The sequence below is a fragment of the Uranotaenia lowii genome, chromosome 2 (assembly GCF_029784155.1).
Source record: "Uranotaenia lowii strain MFRU-FL chromosome 2, ASM2978415v1, whole genome shotgun sequence".
Classification (NCBI taxonomy): domain Eukaryota; kingdom Metazoa; phylum Arthropoda; class Insecta; order Diptera; family Culicidae; genus Uranotaenia; species Uranotaenia lowii.
Window position 1 is genome coordinate 340777075 of NC_073692.1, and position 26411 is coordinate 340803485.

A 26411-nucleotide genomic window follows, 5' to 3' on the forward strand; every position below is an offset into this window, starting at 1 on the left:
GTTATCTTTGTTTATTAGTTATAAGAGGTTAATTTTCCTACATACTAACATACTTTTCATATTTAAACCGCCATAACACCAAAACTTGAGCTCCTAGATTAAATGTAACACCATAGTCGAATTCTGGACGTTAAATTCCTTCAAAATTCATATTTTGTGATTCAAACCAGATGAACTATGTTCCTATGTATCTAAATAAATATTACGAACCCGTCCAAATGACGGGCTGCCGCAAAAACAGGTATATCACATACATATGTTTATCCGTTTTAAGAAAAAATTAGAAAAAAAATCTCTTAACTAGAGAATGCTTGTCTTATTTTCATATTAATTTATAGTTAAAAAGATTTCTCCAACACACAGGTTTTTTTTATAAAATACTAAATGAAATTCCAAACCCGTCAAAATGACGTGCTCCGTAAAACTAGTGTTAAAAAGGGATGTCATGAAATGTTATTGTTATGAAAATTTGTATAAAAAAGCAAATGTTTAGAAAAAATAGGATTTCATTCTTTGTCAGTGTCCGTTTCTTTTCAAAATAAGGAAAAACCAGCAGCACTCTGGAATATTATTCTATTTTGGAGCTTTTACCCTCATAATTTTTGAAATTTGCATGAATAAAAGATTGATTTTTTTTCGCTTCGATAAAAGAAAATCCTAAACAACATTACAGCAACAAAGATAAAAATTTAAAAAACTCTGATTTTATGTTATTAAAAAAATTTTTTACTTCAGATATTCAAACTATAGAACTAAAAATTACTAATTCAAAGATTTATAACACGAACACTTTACGTTGGGTTACTTCTGCTAAAATGCTTGTGATGGCAAAGATGTTAATGTTTTTTTTCGTATGCTATTTTGAATGAATTTCTTTCGAAATAAAAATTTTTCCTAAGAAGAAAAAAAATGATGTGAAATCGAGTCCCGAAAAGCGACCTTCTCTTAAGCAACGGCTTAGTTCCGAAAACGACGGAAAAGACATAAAAGTTTATTAATTTGAAAATTTGATCAAAATTCAAGAAATTTGAGTATCTTCAGAGTATTTTCAAATGCCTGTGATCTCTGATTCACATCCTAAGACAAAAATTTCTCCAAAATTCTATAAAATAAAATATTTCTTTTTGATTTAAGGAAACTTGCTATAAACCTGAAACGCTGCCAGGATGATCATTTTCATGTCCTATCATGCCAAGCTCGAAATATTTTAGAATACAATTGAAAAACTGTATTCCTGATTTTCGATTTTTAGATGCGGGAATCACCGTATTTGTCTCTCTTTGCAATCAACCTTAATTTTAAGATTTTAAATTAAACGAATAAGATACACCGGCATAAGTTTGGACGATGGCTATTAAAACAATATTGTGCAAAATTTTTTCAAACTTTTAATGCAGAATGTTTAATTCACTTGTAATCTATCCATTAACTGTGAAAAAGGTACAATTCTGACAACAAAGGATGTATACAGCGACTTTTTGGGAATTTTTCATTTTCAACTATGATTTAGAGTTGGTGTGCATCTATTTCAATTGCAAATTTCTTGTAAACTAACTGGCTCTTGACGAAAAATTCAACATTGAAACAATCTTTTCATTCGAAACAACCAGGAGCCGGCTAAAAAAAAGTTTATTTGCAAATTCGGATCATGAAAAGTTTGGTAAAGTAAGGCTATGATCATTTAGAATCTGGGCAGTTACAAACGTCTGTATTTTAAAAATTATTCATTTGATCGAAAAACTTTCTATGAAAGAAATGAAGGTGTTAATATGATATTTAATGTAAAAATATAAAAAAGATATTTATCAATAATTTCAAGAAATACTCTTTTTTCATAAAATCTCTTCTTAATCGTTGCACACTTTTTTCAGTCATGTATTGATTTTTTTTTTTACCACAGAAGCAAAACCTTTGCAAAATCATGATATTTTACACAAACTCACCTAGAAAAAGCAATTGGAATCTGATTGGAACCTTTTCATGAGTAGGCATCTCAAAGAATTTGATCTCTTAAATCCGGTTTTAACATTAATTTTTTTGTCCATCAGAACACATCTGTCATATTGCATAAAACCCGGATGCACAGATTGCAATCTTTGGAACTGATCTTTATGAGTTATTCACTACGTGTCTACTAGTCAGACAACACTTTTTGCCTGCCGGAAATGGGTTTTTTGCATCATTTAGGGAGTCTGCATTCAGTTATCCCCAATAGCCATAGAATTTTAACCATATTTAAGATCAAGGGTTGCACTCCGATGGTTGGTTTGAACTCCGTGTGGATCCTAGATTGGCTCATAATACTTCTTAATCATTGGTCCGAATAAAAATCAGAAAAAATCAACAGTTCATGTCAACAATGAAGAATTTTCGAGGCGCAAGGAGCAAATTTATGCAAAACTATTTTTACCATGTCTTTTTGCATCGTAAATATCTCAAACAAACGTTTACTTAAAAACCTATCAAAAAACGGCAAAAAAGTCCATTTCATAACCAACACAACGCTGCTAAAGTCTTGCATATCCGAGCTCTATTAAAGTAGCTACCGTAAAACGGGGTAACTTTGATCACCGGGGTAACTTTGACCATCAATAAATTTTTCCACATTGTCATTAATAACTTCGTCTAAAGTTTGAATTTTTGAAAACTGTTTTCTACGTTTGAAAGCCTATTAATATAGTATCAAATAGACAAAATTTGGTTTGTATTTGAAATTTTTCTCTGTTAGTAAAAATGCAATTTCTAAATCTTAAAATATCTATTTTTTTCTAAGGCTCACAAAGAAACAGCTTTCCTAATGATACTAAAAAGCATTCAGAAGCAAATGGGTTGTTGAATGTGAAAGAACAACTTTTAACCTTTGTATATGTACAGTTATAGTACTATTTTTATAGTCGTTTAATGATAAATTTTTGATATTTAAAAAGTAAGGACATTTTCCAAGAGTAAACCGTTATTGGACAAATGGATAGGAATCCTATCAAATGAATAACTTTGAAGAAAAAATGAAAATGGAAATAATGGGAGGGCCTAGGAGAATGTGTGAAGATAAAATTTCATTTGTATTTTGAAGCTTAAACTATTTAGCAAACATTATAATTTTTGCCCCTAGATGTATGCAGCAACATTGTTTTTTTTCGATTAAAAATATTTTCAAAAGAAAACATTAAAAAGCTAGGTAAAATTGATAAATTAGAATTTGTAAACAATCATGAAGGTGTTTTGTATCCTTTATGACCAAGAAAACTCGTTAAAACCGTCAAAATGGAGACTGATCAATGTAACCCCAAAGCATCAATTCCTAAAAAACGATGAAATAGATTTTTAAATCAAATTTAAAGCAATCAAATAAATTTCTTTAACCATTTTTTACGTTCATATGAGTCCAGTACTGGTTTTTAAAATATGAAACATGCCACATTCCCATTAACAGGAAAAATATCCGTAAAATATTGAAAAAAGTGATCAATATTACCCTGGATTACGGTATCACCAAAATAAAGTGCTCAGATACTAAATGATCATAGCCTTACTTGTTTGTTCTGTAGTAAATATATAAAGCTTAGTTCTTTTAGAAATGGGACAGTTACGAATGCGTGTATCTCAAAAAACATTCGTTTGATGGAAATACTTTCTATCAAGAAAATGAAGGTTATGTTATGATATTTCATGAAAAAATATCAAAAAAATTATTTTTCGTTTTTTGTTAGAGAAATTTCTATTTTATTCTTGGTATCTCCCATTGGCCGGCGCACACTTTTTTCAGTCATGGTATTGATCAGTTTTTCCATATTATACTTCGTCAAATCTATATTTTAGGTTGCTTCACCCTCCTTCTTCAATTTCTGATACTTTTCGGTCCAATACTTCTCTTTTAAAAGAAACTGAAAGCATTTTAGTGGATAAAATTGTTTCGAAATTAACAAATTTGATTATTTTTAACCACATTTTTGAACGTTTTTAATGAAATTTCTTTTGGCAAAATCTGACAATAACGAAGTAAAACCATCATAAAATTGAACTTGAAGTAAAATCGGTTAGTATAAATCGTAGGTTGCTGATGGTACATACAAGATTACTCTTTTTAGGCTCTTAAAAACAGCGAAAACCGAAATTTCGTTTTGAAAATTTTTGTTTTTTTTGCAGGAGCAGAATTTTGGCAAATCATTATAATTTTATACAAAATAACCAGCAAATACATACTTTAATATACTCGGGATCTTGCAACGAGCAGACATGGTATAGGATTCAAACGCTGGAATTTGTTTAAAATAGGGTATTTCGTAAGTTTAGTCGTTCATCAGAAATCATCTGTCCCATAGCCTCGGTACTGGCTTTACAGCTTACGAGCTCTGGAACCAGCAAAAAAATGGTTGTTTGAGGTTAGGTTTCAGTGAGTCATCACTAGGCAACACTTTCAGCTTATCGGAGAAAATTGTTTTGGACATTTCAGCGATCTACCCTTAGTTTTTCGCTCATTGAAAATTAAAAATGCTGGTATGAGACTTGGCTTCCCTGATGACCCTCAACCGTAGTTGCCGATCATGTGCTTCACTCCAATGCTTGATTTGAACTTTGTGGACATTATTGACAGTGTTTGCATACTTATCCAACACAAAAACTCAGTAATTCTTTGAATAATCAACGGTTTTGTCAGCTAACAATTTGATAATGACGAATTTTAAAGGAAACTGTGCAAAAAAACTTTTTTCTTTTTCTCTTGCACCGTACATATCTCAAAAACGCGTAAATTTTAAATTTAGAAAAAAATATGTCGAATAGTACTTTTTACAGGCAACAAAATGCTGTCAAAATTTTGAATATCCGATAACTAGTAAACGAGCTATTAGCAAATGAAAGTGTCCCATTTCTAAAAGAACTAAGCTTTATTTACGATAAAATCGAATATCGTGTGTAGCAACATGAATTATACCATTATACACAATTATAATTGAAAGATGTCTTACTAATAATATCATGAACTTTTTAAAAAAATATGGATGGTTCGAGCAATAAAGTAACGTATTCAACCAAGAAATCACGTATTTGTTGAAATATTGTACAAAGCTCATCGCTCCACCGTTGGTCAACAACATGTTCTGCATAACATTGAAAGTAATTTTATCAAAATTGATCCACTGCTGATTTTTAAATGATTTTTTAAAGTTGAACTCAATATATGAAAAACCATCCACACTTAACCCGGTGTACCTTATAACAAAATTTCTCTTTTCAGACATGCCGTCATCATCACCTGGTTGGATACGTTCACATCGATGATCGCCGGATGTATCGTGTTTGGAGTTATCGGTCATCTGGCCCATGTAACGAATCAGTCGGATATCACCGGGGTCGTGAAAAGTGGTCCAGGATTAACATTTGAAACCTACCCGGATGCTTTGGCTAAATTCGACTGGGTACCGCAGCTTTTTTCGGTGTTATTTTTCTTCATGTTGTTTTTATTGGGAATTGGAACCTTGATCGGTATCGTAACTTCCGTCATAACGGCTATCCACGATCAGAACCCCCACTGGAAACGATGGAAGGTTGTGTTGGTTGTGGCTGGGTTAGGATTTTGTATCGGACTGGTCTACGTAACTCCCGGAGGTTTGTTCATTCTGGATTTGATGGATTACTACGGAGCAACTTTCGTGACGCTAACGTTAGCGGTTTTTGAGCTACTGACATTTGCCTGGATCTACGGAGTTGATCGGGTTTGCAAGGACATTGAATTCATGCTGGGCATCAAGACCAGTTTGTTCTGGAGAATTTGCTGGGGCATTCTTACACCGTTGGTGGTGACGATTATTCTTTTATTCAGTATTATCAATTACGAGGCTAAAAAGGTTCCCGCTGGTTACAATGGTGAGATCCAGATTCATAAACTATTTCATTGCATCAACTAATGGCGTCATATTTTTAGCAATGGGATGGATCCTGTATACAATAGCAGTATTACAACTTCCGGCGTGGGCGATGTACGCTTGGTTCAAAAACTCCCACACGGATCCGAGAAAACGACTCAACGCAATCGTCAGTCCCCTTCCGGATTGGGGACCAGAAGATCCGAATACCCGCTCAAAGTACAATACCTTCATGGAGGAACAAGACGCAATCGCGGCTGCCAGCGCTCCCGATAGTTTTAGCTTGAAGTATTACATGCAAAAAAAGTTATTCAATTAGTGATTAGTAAGACAGCAAACTTAAGCAAACTGAAAAACGAAAGACCAAGTCTTTCCATTTGAAACTGAGATTAAGATATTTGATATTCGAAACTATATTTATAAATGAGATCTTGCTTCGACTTCGTCTGAAGGAAGGAAGAGAGGACTGTGCAAGACAATACGAAAGAAAATTGTCATCCAATGTGACTGCAGGTTGTAAGTTATGACAGCTGTTACCGGTTTATTTATAAATAAATACATGCATCATGCATCTTTTCTAGCGTATGTGTGTCAGCATGCTGAAAGAAATTCACTTCTTTGAAAAAGGAAAAAAATGCGAGTACCTAGGTACATACTGATACGAATGTGGTAATCAAAATAAAAATGAAATATAGGAACTTAAAAAAAGTAGAAAAAATAGGGTAGCTTAAATTTAAAATGGGAATATCCTTTATGATACCGTCAACTGGGGCAACATGCAACAATTTTCAACTTCAATGGCTTCTAAAAAACTTATGTTCACAGTTAATCCTACCCCTTATGCATCAAAAGTTTTAAGGATGATGGGGCATCAAATTGGCTTAGTTAGAAAAATTATTGGTTTCTTCAGTTATTTTAAATTTTCAAAAAACAAGCAATTTTCACCCTCCTTATAAAATGGGGTAACTTGCAACAAACTTTGTTTTTAACGAAAAATCTTATGAACACGTATGAAAATTCATAATTTTCAATATATTTGCGATGCCTTAAAGACCATTACGCATAAAAACACCAATTGCAGTAATTTTTTAATCTGTAAAAATTTATTTTCATATTTTTTCGGAAAATAAGGATGCTGCATACATTTAGGGGTTTAATAATAATACGAAAAATTCTGCAAGCTGAAATCATAAAAATAAATGTGTGGGTGAATGAAATTTCAATGTTTACAAACGTGTGATGCAAAACATACATATTCCAGCATATGGAATCGAGATTTACAAGGTGTTTCTTGGATTTGCATTTTGTTGCATTTTGCTCCAGACACCTAACTGAATTATAAAAATATTTATTTAAAAAAATTGAGTGATTGCTCGAAATATATTTTTACACCAACAGTATTGGTATAGCATGAGGAAACCAGTAAAAAGTTTGTAGATGATATTATCAAGCCAATCCGTCATACTGGGTAAAGTTTTTTACGTCATCGAAAAATGTTAAAATTTGTACATTTATTGCTCGATTTTTCAAATTTTATATAAAAATAAAAAACTTTAAAAAACTAGCTTAAGATGCGAGAAATTATGTCATCATCATTTAGTAATCATTAAATGATGACTTTATTACAATACATTAAATTGGAAAATGATTCAGTGTGGTGTTATTTAAATGTTGCATACAACCCCGCTGTTTCATGATGCCCCGTTTGACGGTATTCTACATCACATTCTGGTGGTATCATTTAAAACTGTGGTGAATAAATTGAATAAGGATCATTGCAGCGATAGTAATTTTGTATGTATCGTAAAACGGGTAACTTTGATCACCGGAGTAAATTTGACCAACAATAAACTTTTCCACATTATCATCAATAACTCAGTCTATAGTTTGAATTTTGTAAACTGTTTTCTACGTTTGAAAGTCTCGGAACTTGACGAATTCCAAAAATCGACCATTGTCATCCGTAAAAAGTAGTTTTTTTCGCTATTTGGGCTTTATGGTCGAGAAGACTTGCCTGACAAACCTCTCAGATCTATCGATATTTCATACATAGATGCAAATTTTGAATGTGAGCAATTCTGCCTAGTGATACTAAACTTTTCACGCCTAACTATAATTATTTATCATATTATCAAAATTTAAACCTACCCAAAGCTTAGGGACCATTCAAATATTATGTATAACGTTTAGGAGAAATGAGTATATCAGCTTGTTACGGCTTGTGGATTTGGGACAGGAAACCTAAAAAAATGGGTTACGGGGGGATCGAAAATGTTTGAAAATTGCGTTACGTGATATTTGAACGACCCCCTAATAGTGATATTAGTTTTTTTACCAGTTTATATCCGATAAACAGCATCAGACACATTCCACCGTGATGAAATTCACTTTTCCAGACTTTTTGGAACTGTTGTCATTCTAAAAAGATGTCAACGTTTTTATTTGAAAATGAAAAATATTGTAGCAAACGGTCGCTTATTGAACTTCTTTCAAAATGAATATAATTTGACCATTAATTTCTTTTAAATTTTTGAGTTGTGATAGATTACTTTCGTGACATGGTTTCACGCTAGAATTGAATATTTTTGACTCCAGTACATACTACTTCGATTTCCTGTTCCATCTGTGGAAAAAAGTGGAGAGGGTAGTAATTTAACTACGACCGCTAAACGTAGAATTACGCATATGTATAGAATAATAGAACTTATGGTGTATTTTCGAAATGACCAACATACGACTCTCGAAATTTCAATAAATCACTGACAAATTTCAACAACATAACAGAATTTAACCATGTGACATAAACTTATCACCAGCAATAATCTGAGCAAGCAGTCCATGTGACATAATCGGACCATGCAACATAATCAGGCCATGTGACATAATCCGATCGTGCAACATAATCGACCATGTGACATGATCCGATCATGAAACATAATCGACCATGTGACATAATCCAATCATGCAATATAATCGACCATGTGTCATAGTCTGACCATGTGACATAATCCGAACATGCAACATTATTGGACCATGTGACATAATTCGACCATGCAACATAATCGAATCATGTGACATAATCCGGTCATGCAACATAATCGACCATGTGACATAATCCGACCATGTGACATAATCCAACCCTGTGACATAATCGGATCATGCAACATAATCGGATCATGCAACATAATCGGATCATGCAACATAATTGTTAATGCTAAATAATCCGATCATGCAACATAGATCGATCATGTGACATAATTCGACCATTAAACATAATCGGATCATGTGACATAATCCGACCAAGAAACATAATCGGACCATCTGACATAATCCGACCATGCAACATAATCCGATCATGCATCATAATCTGACCATATGACTTAATTTAACCATGCATCAAAATCGTCCATGTGACATAATCCGATCATGCAACATAATCGACCATGTAACATAATCCGATCATGCAACATAAATCGACTATTTGACTTATCGGATCATACAACATAATCGGACCACATGACATAATCGGACCATGTGACATAATCGAATCACGCAACATAATCTGACCATGTGTCAAAATCCGACCATGCAACATAATCGACCATGCAACATAAATCGACCATGTTATATAATCCGACCATGTAACATAATCCGATCATGTAACATTAATCGTCCATGTGACATAATCGGATCATGCAACTAATCAAACCATGCAACATAATCGGACCATGTGACATAATCCGACCATGCAACATAATCGAACCTTGTGACATTATTCGATTTTGCAACATAATCCGATCGTGCAACATACATGACAACGCCACTTGCGATGACCTGTAGCATTAGACTAAGTCGATTTCGGGTCATTTTTGAATTTCTCAAACCCTGGGGTCTAAAAAACTTCGTTTGGGTCCAAAACTCATCCATGATTTTTTGCAAAATTTTTAACTAACGTTTACATGAGTAAATTTGAACTTTTAGGTTTGTATGGAAAAATTGAATATTTTGTACTGAAAAATCAACATCATTTTTGTTTCGTCTGTGGAACCGATCCAGCTGATGGTTTTTGTGCCAATTTATAAAATTCGTTAAGGAAATTTTCAGCTGAACAACTTTGTCGAAGAGCATAACTTCGTATCTTATTAGACAAAAAAGTTATAAGCTGTTGAATAGGGATATGTCTTTTCACACTGATAAATAATAAATTCAATTGACATCACTGCAGGGTGTCTAGCGAGGTATTGCGTGACTACTTTTCATGCAATACCTCGCGAGGCTCAAGCAGTGATGTTAATTGAATTTATTGTGAATTTATTGTGAATCAATGCGAAAAGACATACCCCTGTTAAACCGCTAATAACTTTTTTTCGTAATCAGATACGAAGTTACAATCTTCGACAAAGTTGTTAAGCGGAAAATTTCCCTTAGGAATTTTATAAATTGGCACAAAAACCATCAACTGGCTCGGTTACACAGAAGAAACAAAAATGATGTCTATTTTTCAGTACAAAATATTCAATTTTCCCATACAAAACTAAAAGTTCAAATTTACTCATGTAAACGTAACTTTAAAATTCTGCAAAAAATCATGGATGAGTTCTGGACCAAAACGAAGCTTTTTAGACCCCAGGTTTTGAGAAATTAAAAAATGACTCCAAATCGACTCAGTCTACTGTAGCATCCCTGCCACTTAAGTCCTCCGCCACTAGACGCCTCCGCCGCTGGCTGTCTACGCTGCTGACCATCTACGCTGCTCACTGGTCCACGGTTGCCTCTGAACTACTGCAAATCGATATCTGAGTCGGATTACCACTGGTGGGCAGCGATGCCACACATACAGATTTTTCGGTATTTATACCGATTTTTGAGAAAATTTTCGACCAAGAATTGGTATATACCGAATACCGATTTTGGCGAAACATACCGATTTCATACCGATTATTAACAAATTTGGTTAAACAGAAAAAGTATTTCCAAAATGCAATCAAAACAATCGTTTTTTATTATTATTGTCAAATTTCGAACAAATCTGAGGTTAGTTCTAAGCTAGCAAGCCTCAGCTTAGTGGATAGGAACATTGTTTCTATGCCAATTGTTTTAAGATGAAATCTTGGTCATCAAAATAGTATATTAAAGAAAACAGCAGTTTCCGAAGTTAATAGATCATATCTTGAAGATGAATGTTGAAACATTAGGAACTAAGATAAGTGTGCGCTCGAGATAAAGAGAATTCAGTATAAAAAATTCAATAACATAAAAATGATAATAAAGCGTTTAAAGTGAATTACACAATTTGGCTGAAGAGGACTGTGTCCTAAACAGAAATAAGAATTTTTTAAAATCGCGATACTAAGCAAATTTCAAATCGCTAATAAAACTTTGCTTTAAGTCTGACTAATGATTGATACGAAGATTAATAACAGATGCTAAATTTTCATAAGAAAAAAAAATTGTAGAATCCTTTACAAAATTCACAAATAATTTCTATGTACAGATTTTCAAGCAAACAGAAAAGAACTAATTTTCAACTACCCAACATTTAAAGAAGCAGCATATTGAAAAACTTTTAACTAATTGATTATTAAATATCGAAAAAAAAATATTTGAACCAGAAAAAAAGCTAAACATGGATTTTAAGATGAGTTGGTTATCAAAACTATAGTTTTTGTTGCTTCGGCATTCTATTGAAAAGGGTAAAAGAAAATTTCAATTTGTCCCTCTATAGTAAACGTAAGACGTAATTCTACGTCAAAAGATATTAATGTCTTCATATATTTAAATTTAGACATCTCAAAGCGGGTTGCTTTCGAGTATCACTTGCATCCGACAGTACAAAATTTAGCACTTCTTGCTTGAAGAAAATAGCGTTTAACTTTTAAGAATTTTTTTCCACTATTCAACGTGACGAAAGTGTCACGAAACTTCAACAGCATTTTCTTGTAACATGCCAAACAGTTCATACGACTTGTTCAAAACTGACTGGTTTTGACAGTTCTCTTTGGTGTGTTTGGAGACATCTGGTGGCCCAGCCAAAATCAAAAATCAGTTTAAAACGTTCGTTGGAAATTTTACACAAGTTTCGTTAGCTAGCTTGTACGTCTGTTCTCTGTGCTAACGTCTTTTTGAATAGGAAATTTCTGAAAAAAAAAGTTTAAATATTTCTTATCTACTGTTGTTTGGGATGTTTTTAATGGTTTTCAATATATGATTTCAGAACGATTTTTATGACACAATCCGATGTTTCGGATCGAACCGTCAATTGAGGCATCACGCATCACTGCACTGTTCAAATTCAACGGCTTTAAAAACACTTAATGTGCACAGATAAACATAACGCTTGTACACAAAAAGTTTTAAGGTTTATGGGACATCAAATTGACGTAGTCATAAAAATTATTGGTTTCACCAGTTATTTTATAATTTACAAAAACCTGCGATTTTCACCCTACTAAGAAAAAAAGGGGTAAGTTGAAACAAATTTTGTTTTTAAAGAAAAATCAAATGAAATCGTTTGAATTTTTTTTATGTAATGGTGATGTTATTACGCATAAAGCACCAATTGCAGCAATTTTGGGTTTCGTTCGAATTAAATTTGAATTTTTTTCTGTTAAAAATGTTTTTAAAGAAAAAGTGTAACGGTGCTGCATACAATTAGGGGTAAAAAAAATACTACTAAAAATTCTTTAAGTTGAAAAAATAAAAACTCATGCTTGGATGGATGAAATTGTCAAATTAACAAACGCTTGATTTAAAAAAAATATATTCCAGCATTTGAAAACGAATCCATGATTTTTATTTGAAGCATTTAGCCAGATTGGTTAACTGAATTATAAAAATATTTTGTTCATCTATAGCTCCATTTTTCAAAATTTCTATGAGAATATAAATCTTTGAAAAATGTGTTTTTTATCATTAAACGATACCTTTATTACATTATATTACACTAAACTGCCATATTGTTGCATGATACCCCGTGATTAGCCGTTTTTAATACCTAAAAATTGTATGCGCAAAAAATGTGGGTTTTAGACATTTGCATGTATTTGAATCGAATAGACCAAAATGCTTTTCAACGAATCAAGAAATTTGAACCAGTTCAAACTGTCGTAAAAAAAAAAATTTTGAAGATCAGAAACTAATTGCAAATAATTCACTGACAAAAATGTAACGATGCAGAAATTTTTTTTTTAAAATCAACAATCCGACACGGTAGAAAAACCTTGTGAAAATAAATCTTTACTTTCCATTTTAGTCACCTCGCGTATTAGCTCGCATCTGGTTGCCCCACATTTCCACCAAGTGAGCGAGTATGCAGTTCTTGAACTTGACCTTCATCAATGAGAAATGCGTTCAGCGAACTGTTTGGCTTCCATTCTCAGTTGAGAGCAGCACAAAAACCATTTCCCCAGCTTGGATTTATTTTTCGTGAATCAACAAACAGTTAAGGTTCACCCGCCATGAGAAAGACAGTGAATGCGAATTTGGCGCAAAAATATTCGCCTTGTGCGTTTGCGCAGCTTTAAAAATAACATGGGGCATTTGTTCCCCTCAAACTTGGGAGAGGGTGAATGGGACTGAAATAAGATTCGAGTTAAGAATGTTGAACTGTGGAGAGTGTTTCTACAACTGAGTTCATTCCAAATTGAAAATTTATTTTATCACATGGTTGTTGTTTTTTTAATTCACACTTAAGGTCATAACGTACTATTCGATATGACCTCCGACGATTTTTCTTCTGCAGATTTTCTACCACGATTCATTTCTTCCCGCAGTGCCTCGATAAACTGTTTGCAGCCACCGGGTGATCCTAGATCGATCTTCACTCGATCAATCAGCCAACGATCAGTCCGATACTTGGAATGGGGAAGAACCGAGAGCGTAGAAATGGCACACGGATACTTGGGATTGACGTGCCACAAATGGCGATTACCAAGTTTGAAAACCTCGTGCGGTTCCCGATAGATCACCCGCATCCGTTGATCCAGCAGCTGCCTAAACTTGGTTAATTGGTTAAAATCGATACACTCCTGGGTCCTGGAAATCAACCAAAGGATCGGATAGCTCTGGTTGTTTCCCGACCTGGTAGAACCCCAATAGACCAGATAATCACTGGTGAAGGTATGGAACATGTTGAGCAGCGGAAACGGAGTCAGCTTGAAGGTTGTATCCGGAAAGGTGATTTCCGAAAGATTGTCTATGAACGGTTTTATGAATGGGTTCGGGTTGGATTTCAGATTGTAAAAGAACACCAACGAGAGTACGCCTCCGACGACTTGCAGAGCTTCATCAAAGCTTTCGTAATCGCCTTTGAAATGGACAACATGAATTTCGAACGGTAGCGGCGACTCGTCAATCGTGTGTTCACTTCCTTCCGCTCCAGTATTGCCCCAGTGAAAGTGCAACTGGGCAAAGATATATCGTTCTTCCAGAAATGCTCCCCGCAGAAATGGATGCTCCTCGTCTTCATATTTGGCACTAAGTATCACCGTTTGACCAGTGTTGGTAACTTTTACTTTCCTTGGCACTTTTTCATAATTGATCCATTCCAGCTCCGGAAAGTTGATAGGTGTAGCGTCGCTGATGTTGATGTCAATAGGAGAAAACTGCATGAATTCGGTATTCGCATAGTGAAAAATCGGATTTGAAATTTCTTCACTAAATGAGGATGAATTTTCCTGGGAGCCTTCGTTGCTCTCTTGCTGATCGGACATTTTATAAACAGAAAGATCGACGAAGCCACGACTCCTTGGATGAAAGACTTCTTGACGCGATGGGAAATTAACACTCAACCTGTATATTATACATGCAGATATAAACCAAAATATGAGCGCTAATAATCATAGCAGCTTTGCCTACTAGCGACACGGCGCATACGTCGCGACGTTGAAAATCATATCGACGTATAGTGAGTTTCCAAGGAGACTTGGAGTATGCGATTGTCTCAGGTGGCGATAGAAATCCCGTGCTTAGAGCAAGTTCACTGGTGTTGGGAAAAAGTGGTAGAAATTTTGTCACTTTTTGCACATTTTGAAAATTTTGCCATGCAAAAACATTTTCAAGATCTGTGGCCTTCCTGTTTTTTAACAACACGTGTTATAGTTCCGCATGCTGTGATGCAAAAATAGCAATATTTCTATCACATTCGTCTGAAATAGAAACAGTGCTGTAAAAAAATACAACGCCAAAAGATCTTGAAAACATTTTCGCATGCTAAAATTTTCAAAATGTCCAAATTTCTACCATTTTTCCCCAACACCAGTGAACTTACTCTAAGTGTTAGTAAAAATCACTTCCATCTGTACCGTTGAGCCGTCAACACGTACGCCGGAGCATCGTATCGTTGCTGTGTACCTGCAGGAACATTTTACATTATTTATTTTATTCTTACCTGTTTTTCAATCAGCACTTTTCAGTGCTAAAACTATTTTCATTTTCTTTTGATCATATTTTTCTCTTTTCTTTCCAGCATGGGGAAGTCATCGGCCGGCTCAAGAGCCGGAAGAAAACGAAATGCCGAACCTAATTCAGATCCATCGCCCAAAAAAGTTGAAATTTTCAATTCATTCGATGTCCTTCATAACCCATGTGGTTTATGTAGAGGTGGGGACAAGACTACCCTTGCACGAGTGTGAGAATCAGTTTTTTCAATGTTTTGATTGCTACGTCACAAACGTTCACGGGCGTCTTGACGTTGGAGTCGCCTTGCGACGACATTTTCCATACGTACATAATACCATCGAGGTTGGGTATTCAGTGGAAGTCATAATAATCAAAGTACTTATGTTCAAAATTTAATCTTATTATCCTTTCTGCAAAAGCAATTAAATAATTTCCAAATGATTCCAAATACTAACACAGCTCGTACCGTTTGTTCATTTTGAGTAGTTCAATTATGAAATTTTTGTTAGAAATTCGACAAACTGGCACTTAACTTTATTCAAAAGGTGATACTACATTTTGCATTCTATATAGGCTTTTTCGGAAATTTGAAACAGAAGCTCTTTTTGAAAACGATAAAATAATTTTTATTTGTGTTCCTAAAAAATAAAAACTGACTTCGGATTTTTATTTTAATAATAATTTCGAACGGATTCTTCTTAAGGCCCCCAACATATTCTACTCCGCCAGCTTCTTCTAGGAACTTTTGACGCGGCTGTTGCTGCTGGTTCTGATTTCATAAGAGTTTTTGCCGGAAAAAATTGAGAGCAGACGAATCCTTTTGCAGCGGAATCTGTCAAACTACTTCGAAAACCCGAAAAATGATATTGAAAACTAAAATTTTAAACGCACCGAGAATCATTACGCATTCCACAACACGACGTCATCTTGAAAACTTAGTAACAAGCTTTCATAGTAACGTCAATAACAAACATTCTGGGACGTTGCTACGGTTTCATTGGTGCGTTGAACGTTCGCCACCGCGACGGCGTCGTGTTACGTCACAATCGTTCATAAACAACTGTATGGATACAACGAACTAACACTTATGTGTTTGGTTGTCCCCACCTATAGATAAACCACATGGCTTCATAACATCGGTGATGAGGAAATATTCATATTTAATTCTGATAAGAGTACTACGAAACCTCTTCTTCTTCTTATACACTTAAAAACGAAAAGGTTCCACCAATTACGGTCACGATTTCAGACTTCAATGCCTTTCGAAAAGAAGTCGTCACTTCCGTCAAGGATGTGAAGATTTCTTTTCAGATCGGTCGAAGGGGAACTGCTCGTATATTGGCGGAATCTTTTAATGATTTTCAAAAAATTTTGAATTATTTGAATAATAAATAAACACCAATGTTTTACGTACGACACTAAAAGTGATCGTCCATTTGAAGTTGTACTTCGTGGTCTTACCGGCGATCAGACACCGGATGAGATCACAACTGAATTAAATTCTTTGTTAGGTTTTTCTCTGCTTCAAGTAATTCAAATGAGGCAAAGAACCAACACGAATAATACCAGTAGTGTTGGTTTTGCTCCTGAGCTCTATTTGATCCATTTTAAAAAGGATCAGGTTAATTATTTGCAAATTCTTAAAAAGGCTTTTCTTATGTTTCATTGTCGAGTCAAATTCGAACCTTTTCAAAAATCTTCTATCAATTATCTCCAAAATATTACGCAATGTCGTCGTTGTCAAGCTTTTTATCATGGCACTTAAAATTGTAGAATGAATGCCACACCACCCTCAGGAGTTACAGTCAAAGTAAAAAAAAATGTCTTGAAAAAACAGTTTTTTGAACCTGACACGTTGTAGATTGGATAAAATGGTTCGCTGTCTTTGAAACAAAGTTGTAAAATGCCACTATCTACAATTGTCTTATACATTACGATGGGTTTAGAATAAGCTTGCCAGATTGCCCGGTTTTATCCGGGTTTGCCCGGATATTTGATGCAAAATTTTGAGAAAGTCCGGTCCGGCCCGGTTGCCCGGATATCGTGAAAAAAGTCCGGATATTGCCCGGATTTATTCACAATTTTCACAAAGAAACCAATAAAAATCAAAGTTTTTGAGTAAGTTTCAGCAAAATCAATTAACGGTATGGAAATTTTCAACGGTTGTTTCAAATAATTTCGCTGATTCACTTTTATAAACCTTTAAATATTTAAGTGTTCCAAACAGTTTTTGGAAGTCTGCAATTACATTAATAAAAAATTAATTTCATTTTTTTTGCATTTTTTCTTTGCTTTTATATATAATAACACCTAAATTTTGCCCGGTTTTTGCCCGGTTTTTGGATTTGAAAAATTGAAATCCATGCCCGGATTTTGCCAGGTTTTTTTGAAAAAATGCCCGGAATTGCTAGGCCCGGACGGGAGTGGGAAAAATTCTGGCAACCTTAGTTTAGAAGTTGCTGAAGCCCTATAGAAAGCATTTAGTGCATTTTATTGGCAATTTTGGAAGACTCGTCCATTGAAAAGTGCACATTTTCGCAACACCCCTTTTTTTGTGATTATTTTTGATGATAAGCGAAACAATTTCCATTTGAAATTAGAGGGGAAATCGGTGGAACTAGTAGAGATTTGAATGATTGAAAATACATTTTTTATATAAAAATTACCTATTTTACTTATAGAAAAAAACGTTGAAAACATTTAATTAACTAATAGTATTGCAGTTTTCTTTTATATGTTTTGTTTTATTAAAAGAAATTTAAATTCGATTTTTCAAATCATTTAAACTCCAAAAAAATTAATGGAATTGATCTGTTAAATTTTGTAGAGCACTAAATTAGTATTTGATATCATAGAAATGAATAATAGAACCGGTTTTTCCAGTACACAGTAGTGCTCTACCGAGTTTAACAGATAAGTTCCATCATTTTTCTTGGAGTTTAAATGATTTGAAAAATCGAATTTAAATTTCTTTTAATGAAACAAAACATATAAAAGAAAACTGCCACACTTTATTATTTAATTATAAGTTTTCAACGTTTTTTTCTATAAGTAAAATAGGTAATTTTTATATAAAAAGTGTATTTTCAATCATTCAAATTTCTACTAGTTCCACTGATTTCCCCTCTAATTTCAAATGGAAATTGTTTCGCTTATCATCAAAAATAATCACAAAAAAGGGGGTGTTGCGAAAATGTGCACGTTTCAATGGACGAGCCTTCCAAAATTGCCAATAAAATGCACTAAATGCTTTCTATAGGGCTTCAGCAACTTCTAAACCCATCGTAATGTATAAGACAATTGTAGATAGTGGCTTGTTACAACTTTGTTTCAAAGACAGCGAACCATTTTACCCACTCTACAACGTGTCAGGTTCAAAAAACTGTTTTTACATGAGATTTTTTTACTTTGACTGTAACTCCTGAGGGTGATGTGATAGAACTTCGACATATTGAACAAACTTATGTATTTTGATTAGATAAACAACTTTGTCGAGGACATCAAAGCCCTAATATGAAAAACAGAAAAGTTAGCATTTTTATCTCGCTATCGGTGGACCCCTTGGCAAAAATTTTGATACTAGAATATGCTCTGTGTAAAACTGAACAATGTTGCTCAAGACATCAAATGTCTATCTCTTCATCCTTGGGCGCTATTAAATTCGTACAGCTAGATTGATGCTCTGCACCACTGTGCATTGGAATCACGACTTGGTAATGCTCGAAGTGATTTTAATGTTACCTGTGCTGATTCTGCGCCACAAACTCGTTGTTTATCGTTCTCAGAGGTGGTTGAAAATGGGTTGCCCTTTCCAGGCATAACTAATAAAAATGGGGAAAAACCAAGTCTCAACGATCATGCGAAGGCTTGGGAAAATCCCCAAAATTCAATTTCAAATACCTGTTCTTCTCCTTCGTTTTATGATCCTAACAATTTTGTTGATTTGGGTGAGATTACTGAGGAAAAATTTAAATTTTTGCATCAAAATTTAATGGAAATGATGCAACTTATGTTGAAAGCAAATTCAATGTTTGAAGCTTACCAAACTTCTTTTAATTATGCTAACAAAATTATTATGACTTTACGATTCCCTCATGGATCCAAATAGATGTTTAAATATTATGAATTGGAATGCTAGATCTTTGCTGGCTAACCAAGATGAATTCTTTTTATTTTTGAAAACTCAAAACGTACATATTGCTGCCATCACTGAAACTTTTTTAAAGCCAGACAATAACTTGAAAAGCAATGTTTTCTTTAAAATTTTGCGAAATGATCGACTTGATCGACAAGGTGGGGGTGTAGCTATTGTCATCAATAGTCGTCTTAAATTTAGACTTCTTCCTTCTTTCAATACAAAAGTCTTAGAAACAATTGGAATTGAATTAGAAACTTCTATGGGGAAAATTATAATTATTGCCGCATATTTGCCTTTTCAATGCAGCGGTGAACAGAAAAATTTTTTGAAGGGAGATTTACAAAAACTCACCAGAAATAAATCAATTTTTTTTATTATTGGTGACTTTAATGCTAAACACCGATCTTGGAATAATATTTCATCAAATTCTAATGGGAATATTTTATTTAATGACTGCTATGCTGGATATTATACTGTTGAATATCCTAATGGGCATACTTGTTTCTCTTCGATTATAAATCCTTCCACAATTTATTTGGTTCTAACGGATTCAGGCGAGCATTGTAGTCAATTAGTTACTCATGAGGACCTCGACTCAGACCACCTTCCAGTAACTTTTTCATTATCCGAAAGTCCCTTTGAAAACCCTTTAAAATCAACTTTTAACTTTCAAAAAGCTGACTGGGAGCGATATTGGAATTTCATTGAACGTAATTTAGATGTAAACGTTCCACTGATCAATAGAAGATATTGATTTGGCTGTAGAAAATTTGACAACTTCAATAGTCAATGCTAAAGCCGCTTCAATACCTAAAGTTAAACATAAATTTAATCAACCTTTGATCGATGATGATCTTCAGTTTTTGATAAGACTGAAAAACATTCGTCGACGCCAATATCAACGTACTAGGGATCCTTATTTGAAATTTATTTATTGCGACCTTCAAAACGAGATCAAACGTCGTTTAAATTTCATTCGTAATGAAAATTTTGCTAAAGCAGTAGAGGACATAAAACCCTACTCAAATCCATTTTGGAAATTAACTAAAATTCTGAAAAAGCCCCAGAAGCCAATTCCTACTTTGAAAGATGGGGATAAACTTTTTTTAACTAACGCAGAAAAAGCTCAAAAATTAGCGCATCAATTTAGATCTGCTCATGATTTTAATTTAAACGTTGTAAGTCCAATTGATGCTCAAATTTCCCTTGAATTTGATGATATTCTTTCTAAACAAAATGTTTTTGAAAGTTCCTGTGAGACAAATATTGATGAACTAAAATTGATTTTCAAAAAATTTGAAATATGAAAGCTCCGGGGGAAGATGGGATTTTCTATATTCTTATTAAAAAGTTGCCTGAAAGCACTTTAAATTTTTTAGTTAAATCTTCTATAAATGCACTTGGCATATTTTCCAAATAAATGGAAAAATGCCAAAGTAACTCCAATTTTAAAACCTGGAAAAAGTGCTTCAGAGCCTTCAATTTATCGACCAATTAGTTTGCTTCCATCTTTAAGTAGACTATTTGAGAGAGTTATTTTGAAGAGAATGATGATTCACATTAATCAGAATTCTATTTTCCCTGATGAACAATTCGGTTTTCGTCATGGACATTCTACTACACATCAACTTTTGAGTGTAACTAATATGATTAACGCTAGCAAATCTGAAGGTTATTCAACTGGTGTTGCTCTTCTTGATATTGAAAAAGCTTTTGACAGTGTTTGGCACAAAGGTTTAGTAGCTAAATTAGCTCGATTTGATTTTCCTGTATATCTCACCAAAATTATTCAAAATTATTTGACTAGCCGAACCTTACAAATAAGCTATCAAAATTCATGCTCTGAAAGGACTCCCATTAGAGCTAGGGTCCCTCAGGGCAGTATACTTGGGCCGATTTTATACAATATTTTTACTTCTGATCTTCCTGATGTACCAGAAGGAAAAGGTAGAAGATTATTTGCTGATGATACTTTGCTTTCAGCCAAAGGTCGGAATTAACGGATGGTACGCTGTCGATTGCAAACAAAATTTAAATTCCTTTTTGAATTACTTGAAAACTCAACTTATTTTATTTCCCCATAAGCCAAGAGCTCAATTTTTAAAGTGTTATGAAAATCACTCCATAACTTTCAATGGGGTTTCATTAGAATGGTCTGATCACGTGAAGTACTTGGGACTCACACTTGATCGGAATCTTACTTTTAAAAATCACATTGAAGATTCAATCTCAATGTAATAAATATACTAAATCTCTTTATTCTCTCATCAACAGGAAATCCAAGTTGTGTCTGCGAAATAAGATGCTGATATATAAACAGGTCTTCCGACCAGCGATAATGTATGCAGTTCCGATTTGGTCTAGCTAGCTGCTGCGCGACGGGGAAGAAAGCCATCCAAAGGATTCAGAACAAGGTTCTGAAAATGATTTTGCGGCTTCCACCTTGGCACAGCACCGAAGATCTTCATCGGATTGCGAGCATGGAATCGATCGAAGAGATGGCCAACAAAATCATCTCCAACTTCAGAGGCAAATCGATGCAGTCTTCCATCGCAGAGATTCGCTCTCTCTACAATTAAGTTAGTTTCTAGGATCTAGGATTAAGTTTATAAATTTTTTTTGCTCTACAGGATATTCTCCTACATATCAAATACTTTATTGCTATAGCATATTTAAATCAAATAAAAAATATTTAGAATTTACTGAATCAAAGAGTTGAACTGATCATAATTGAACTGAACACTTAATTTACTTTAATAATGTAACTTAAATGTAATGATTAAAAGATTAATAAAGACATATTCCAATAGTGTCATATAGACACTCAAGAGCGGATAAGGGTTAAACTACGATACCATTACGAAGTTGCAACATGCAGTTAGACAGAAACACTAGTCATTCTTAAAGCCCACATCTTATTATAGAGCGAAGCTGCCTACCGTCAATCTTCAAAATCAGTAGAGTGTGACAAGACTTACAGTTTGTCTTTCTGCTTCCCACCCATTCATGAACCGCAGCGAATTTAGTGATTTTTTTCAAATTCAGAACTCTTTTATTGAAATGAGATTTATATTTGACATTAGATCTGCAATGATTTGGTTCTTTGATGAAAGGTTCCTGATATCGATTATATACTGAAACTTTTTATTGAACGACATAATATCGACTAATCCATGAAATAACACATAATTTAAAAAAAAAAATCAAAAAAGACTCATTTGACTTTTGAAATATCAATAATTGAAAATCTTTCAAAAAAAAAAACATCACTCATCTGCACACAGTGCTAGGATTGATATGCTTACTTTTCTCTGTCTACACACTAAGATTGCAAATATTCCGCTCGGAACCACGATTCTCTGAATTACAGGAAAACGGCTCAAAATGACACTTGAACTGTCAAAAACAAGAGGTTTTCCTGTAGCACTGGGAGACAGCTAAACGATTTTCGTACCACTCAATTTCTCCCGAAATTCGAAAGAACTCTGCTTCGAGTGCTCAGGAGCTCGATAAATCTCAAGGCAACAATCGCCTGTATCACTGTTTAAATGACACGTGTTTTATTGTTTTTTTTTTTCGGTCCCTTTGGTTGTTCGTTTTTTTTCAAGCCAAGCGAACTTGACCGGTTGGAAGCGTGGGGACAAATCCATGCAACAAGAGCCACCATAGGAACTGCCCATGTCTACGAGGGAGAGATTTATTAAATAAGTAAGTTTTTTCAGATACTTTTATTGCTTTTATTGATGCTCATTTGTCTATTTTGCTTCCCCAGATATGGCCGAAATAAGTGGGGCTAATGAAGTCGCCGAATACAAACAGCAGGAGCTGCTCGAATCGTTTTCGCCAAAGGGTCTACGAAGATGGCGCCTGATTTTTGCTCTGAAACATCATCAGCTACAAATGAACAGACTGCACTAATATGAACAGTGATGTATTTATTTGAATTATGGTAATGGTATAAGGTAATAAAACATAATCATAAAAAATATTTGCGATTATTTTTCTTGAAAATAAATAACCTGAACTGTATGTATAATTCGGAAAGAAACAGTCTTGAGCCTACAGGATAATTGGAAAAAGTCCCTGAAAGTCACAGGGAAAAACCGTTTCGAACATACGGGGCAATTTGACAGTTGTTTTCCTGTAGTGTTTTGCTGTCCTGAAATCGTCCTGTAATTTCAGCTGTTGAAAATACAGGACGAAATCGCCCCGACCACAGGAGAAAAGATTAAGTGTGTAGGGAAATAAGCAAAAAAAAACCTCCACCGGGCGGCGTTCTAGATAAGGGGCTTAAAATCTTGTTCTAAGGAGATGAGATAGACATTTTTTTTTCTTAACCGTCCAACTAGCATAGGCACACATGAAGCTCCAATGTTTTACCGTTATCAGCTCTGTAGGTACCTTGTATGAACCATTCGTGTTGTCAAGGGTATTTAAACATACCTCTTTTGCTGGTGATGATTCAGTTTTGTAGCAGAAAGCAATTGGATAATATCAGTTTTTCAAGTTATGTTGAGCATAGGTTGGAGCGTTTTTTGCTGCAGTTTAATTTTGGTGGTAGATATGTGCAAGTTTTTTTTATTTGTGACTACAGTTTCAATTATAGTTTTTTTGTTATAGATCGTATACTTCTTCGAGTTAGTGAGTCTACAGTCATCAGAAAATTCAGACAATTTTCAGTATAGTCACCATGATCCAATCAAAAGTGAGTGTGTACATGAAAAATGTTTTAAAAGTTGTGGATTTAAACAATTATCCCTCTTTGATTAAATTTTCAACCCAATCCAGATTCATATGAATTTGGATACAGTGTGGAACCGAATCGGAACTTCCATCACGAGAAACGGGACCAAAATGGAATCACCTTTGGATGTTACGGATTTGTGGATGAAAATGGGAAACTGCAGGTCACCCACTATCTGTCCGATGGCCGTGGCTATCGAGTTTTGGATCCCATGAAACCCGTTCAGGTGTACATTCCATTTGAAGCTGCCGACGGGGATGAGCCGATTGAGACGAAGCCCTGGATGGCAACGTTTCTGCCGCGAGGTTGTAGCCTGATCGCGAATCGTCGAGGGCCGGCGATGATTTTTAGACCTCCATCGGCAACTAATTTTGGGAGTCTTCCTACCACACCTGACGTTACCAAAAGACCTGCAACCATCGAAGGATCAGCTTCAGCGGTCGAAATGCAAACAAATAGAACTGAAGCTGACATTTGTAGTGGCAATTTTACCTTTAAAAGAAGTGCAGGAAAAAGTTAATGATAGATTTTTTTAATCTTCCAGGCTGTAAAACAATTATCCATGGTGATCAGTCAGACGAACATTGAAGGATGCAAACCAAGCAGAAGTTGTTTTATGACATAAAAATATTATAAATAGTATTAATATATTTATAAAATTGCAAATATATATATTTAAGGATAAAATATTTAAAACATGATTTTGTAAAAATAACATTTGTTATGGAGGTGTATGCATATAGTAAAGGTATTTCGGCTCCGTTAGATTTTGGGAATACGCCCGAACATTTTGTGTTGCCAAAATCGAGCGATTTTTCTCAACTATTTTTTCCTTATTACTACAAACAAACTGTTATTACCATCATTTAAGTGTGTTTAATTCAATTTTTGATAATTTTTAACCATTTTGTATTTTTTATATCACGTTTTAAATGCATTTAGCACTGTTGTTGTTTTGTTTATGATATTATTTTGTCATATTTGCTATTTTTGTCATTCCTTGTCAGTTTTTAGTTGTTTTTTGTCATTTTGAGTGTTTCGTTTGTATTTATTTTTTTGATTCTATATGAAATTTTGATCTTTTTTGTCATTTTTTTTTGTTGTTGTATTTTAACACCATTCTAGAACGTTAAAAGGTATTTATGGTTTAAGTCATGGGTGGCCAACTTTTTCAACAGGCGGGCCAAATTTAAGAAATGAGATTGGTTAACGGGCCAAAAAAAATCAAATTGTTGTGGAGTATTAAAAAAAACAAATAATAAGAGATTTTTGAAAAAAATTCTTGGCCACATCGAGTATAACCTTCATCTTAATGAATCAATTTTGTTATTTGCATATTCTCACAAATGTTGCTCCATTTGAAAAATACTAGAAATATTACGCCATTTGAACCGAATTATCGTTCCCAACTTGTATGTACGTCAATCTTTTCAAGGGATTTAAAACCTCCTCGGTGTATCCATCTCAAAAATATTAAATTGCGTGATTACAATAAACATGCCACCAATTTTATGGTCTTCAAATACAAAAAAATTACTGCCTATTTTCTAAAGTTCTAAATTTCACCGTTCTTCTTAGAAAATATTATGACAACTTAAATAAAAACCACAGAATGGAATTGTTGAAAAAATAGTAACATTCACTAGCTTTTGACATTTTTAAAATAATATTTTTTTAACGAACTTTAGTTACATCATGAATAATATAAATTTTTAAAAGTACAACTCAATCCAACTCTATTCAAATTTGCCAGTATCTCGATTTGACAAGTGTATTGGGGAAGCCTTCTATTAACAGGATGAAAACGAATTTGATTGGTTTATTTATAATCATTGCACCTTTTTTATGTAAAAATTTTCCTATATAAAGTAGTTTTTCTGAGAGATTTATCAGTACCAAACTGGTTCTAGTTGAATTCTACTACCCAACTGTAAATTCTGTTTAGATTAGCATTATTGATGTACATAAATACAGAGCGCGTTGCCAATTTAAATATATTTAAATTTGGTTCAATTTTCATAAATCCATAAATATATCCTTCAATAGAAAAGGCAAAAGCAAAAATAGCAAATTGGAAAAATTTACAGAGTAAGCTTTCGAAATGTTTCATAACTCACAAAAGTAATTGAATTTTGATGGATGAACGAAGTTGTTGAAATGGGATACAAGTTACAAATGTTTGAAGCTGTTTTAAAAGCATATTTTTAATTGGGATGATGATATGATTCGATGATATTTTTTTCGATTTTTAAACAATCTTCCTATC

General features: G+C 33.9%; 3 protein-coding genes across 4 annotated transcripts in view; 2 read left to right on the top strand and 1 right to left on the bottom strand.

The window, feature by feature from the left end:
• LOC129746988 (sodium-dependent nutrient amino acid transporter 1-like) overlaps positions 1-6435 on the top strand; it is a 60727-nt gene extending 54292 nt beyond the window's left edge. The window contains exons 5-6 of the mRNA XM_055740995.1: positions 5237-5865; positions 5924-6435. Of these exons, the coding sequence (XP_055596970.1) occupies positions 5237-5865; positions 5924-6183 (889 nt within the window). The 3' untranslated portion in view covers positions 6184-6435. The remainder of the gene's footprint in view (positions 1-5236; positions 5866-5923) is intronic.
• A 7060-nt stretch (positions 6436-13495) lies between these two features.
• LOC129746991 (carbonic anhydrase 1-like) lies at positions 13496-14600 on the bottom strand. Its single transcript, XM_055741000.1, has one exon. It carries the CDS (start codon positions 14573-14575, stop codon positions 13559-13561), a length of 1017 nt encoding a protein of 338 aa, XP_055596975.1. The 5' UTR covers positions 14576-14600; the 3' UTR covers positions 13496-13558.
• Positions 14601-23880: 9280 nt separating this feature from the next.
• Positions 23881-24828, top strand: LOC129746992 (uncharacterized). Of its 2 annotated transcripts, none has more exons than XM_055741002.1 (4): positions 23881-23958; positions 24022-24106; positions 24190-24621; positions 24690-24828. In XM_055741002.1, the coding sequence occupies exons 1-4, from the start codon at positions 23911-23913 to the stop codon at positions 24731-24733; spliced, it is 609 nt and encodes a 202-aa protein (XP_055596977.1). In that variant the 5' UTR covers positions 23881-23910; the 3' UTR covers positions 24734-24828. The 2 variants fall into 2 exon arrangements, with proteins under 2 accessions (XP_055596977.1, XP_055596976.1); XM_055741001.1 differs by having other exon boundaries at positions 24190-24627; positions 24690-24826.
• The last annotated feature ends 1583 nt before the right edge of the window (positions 24829-26411 follow it).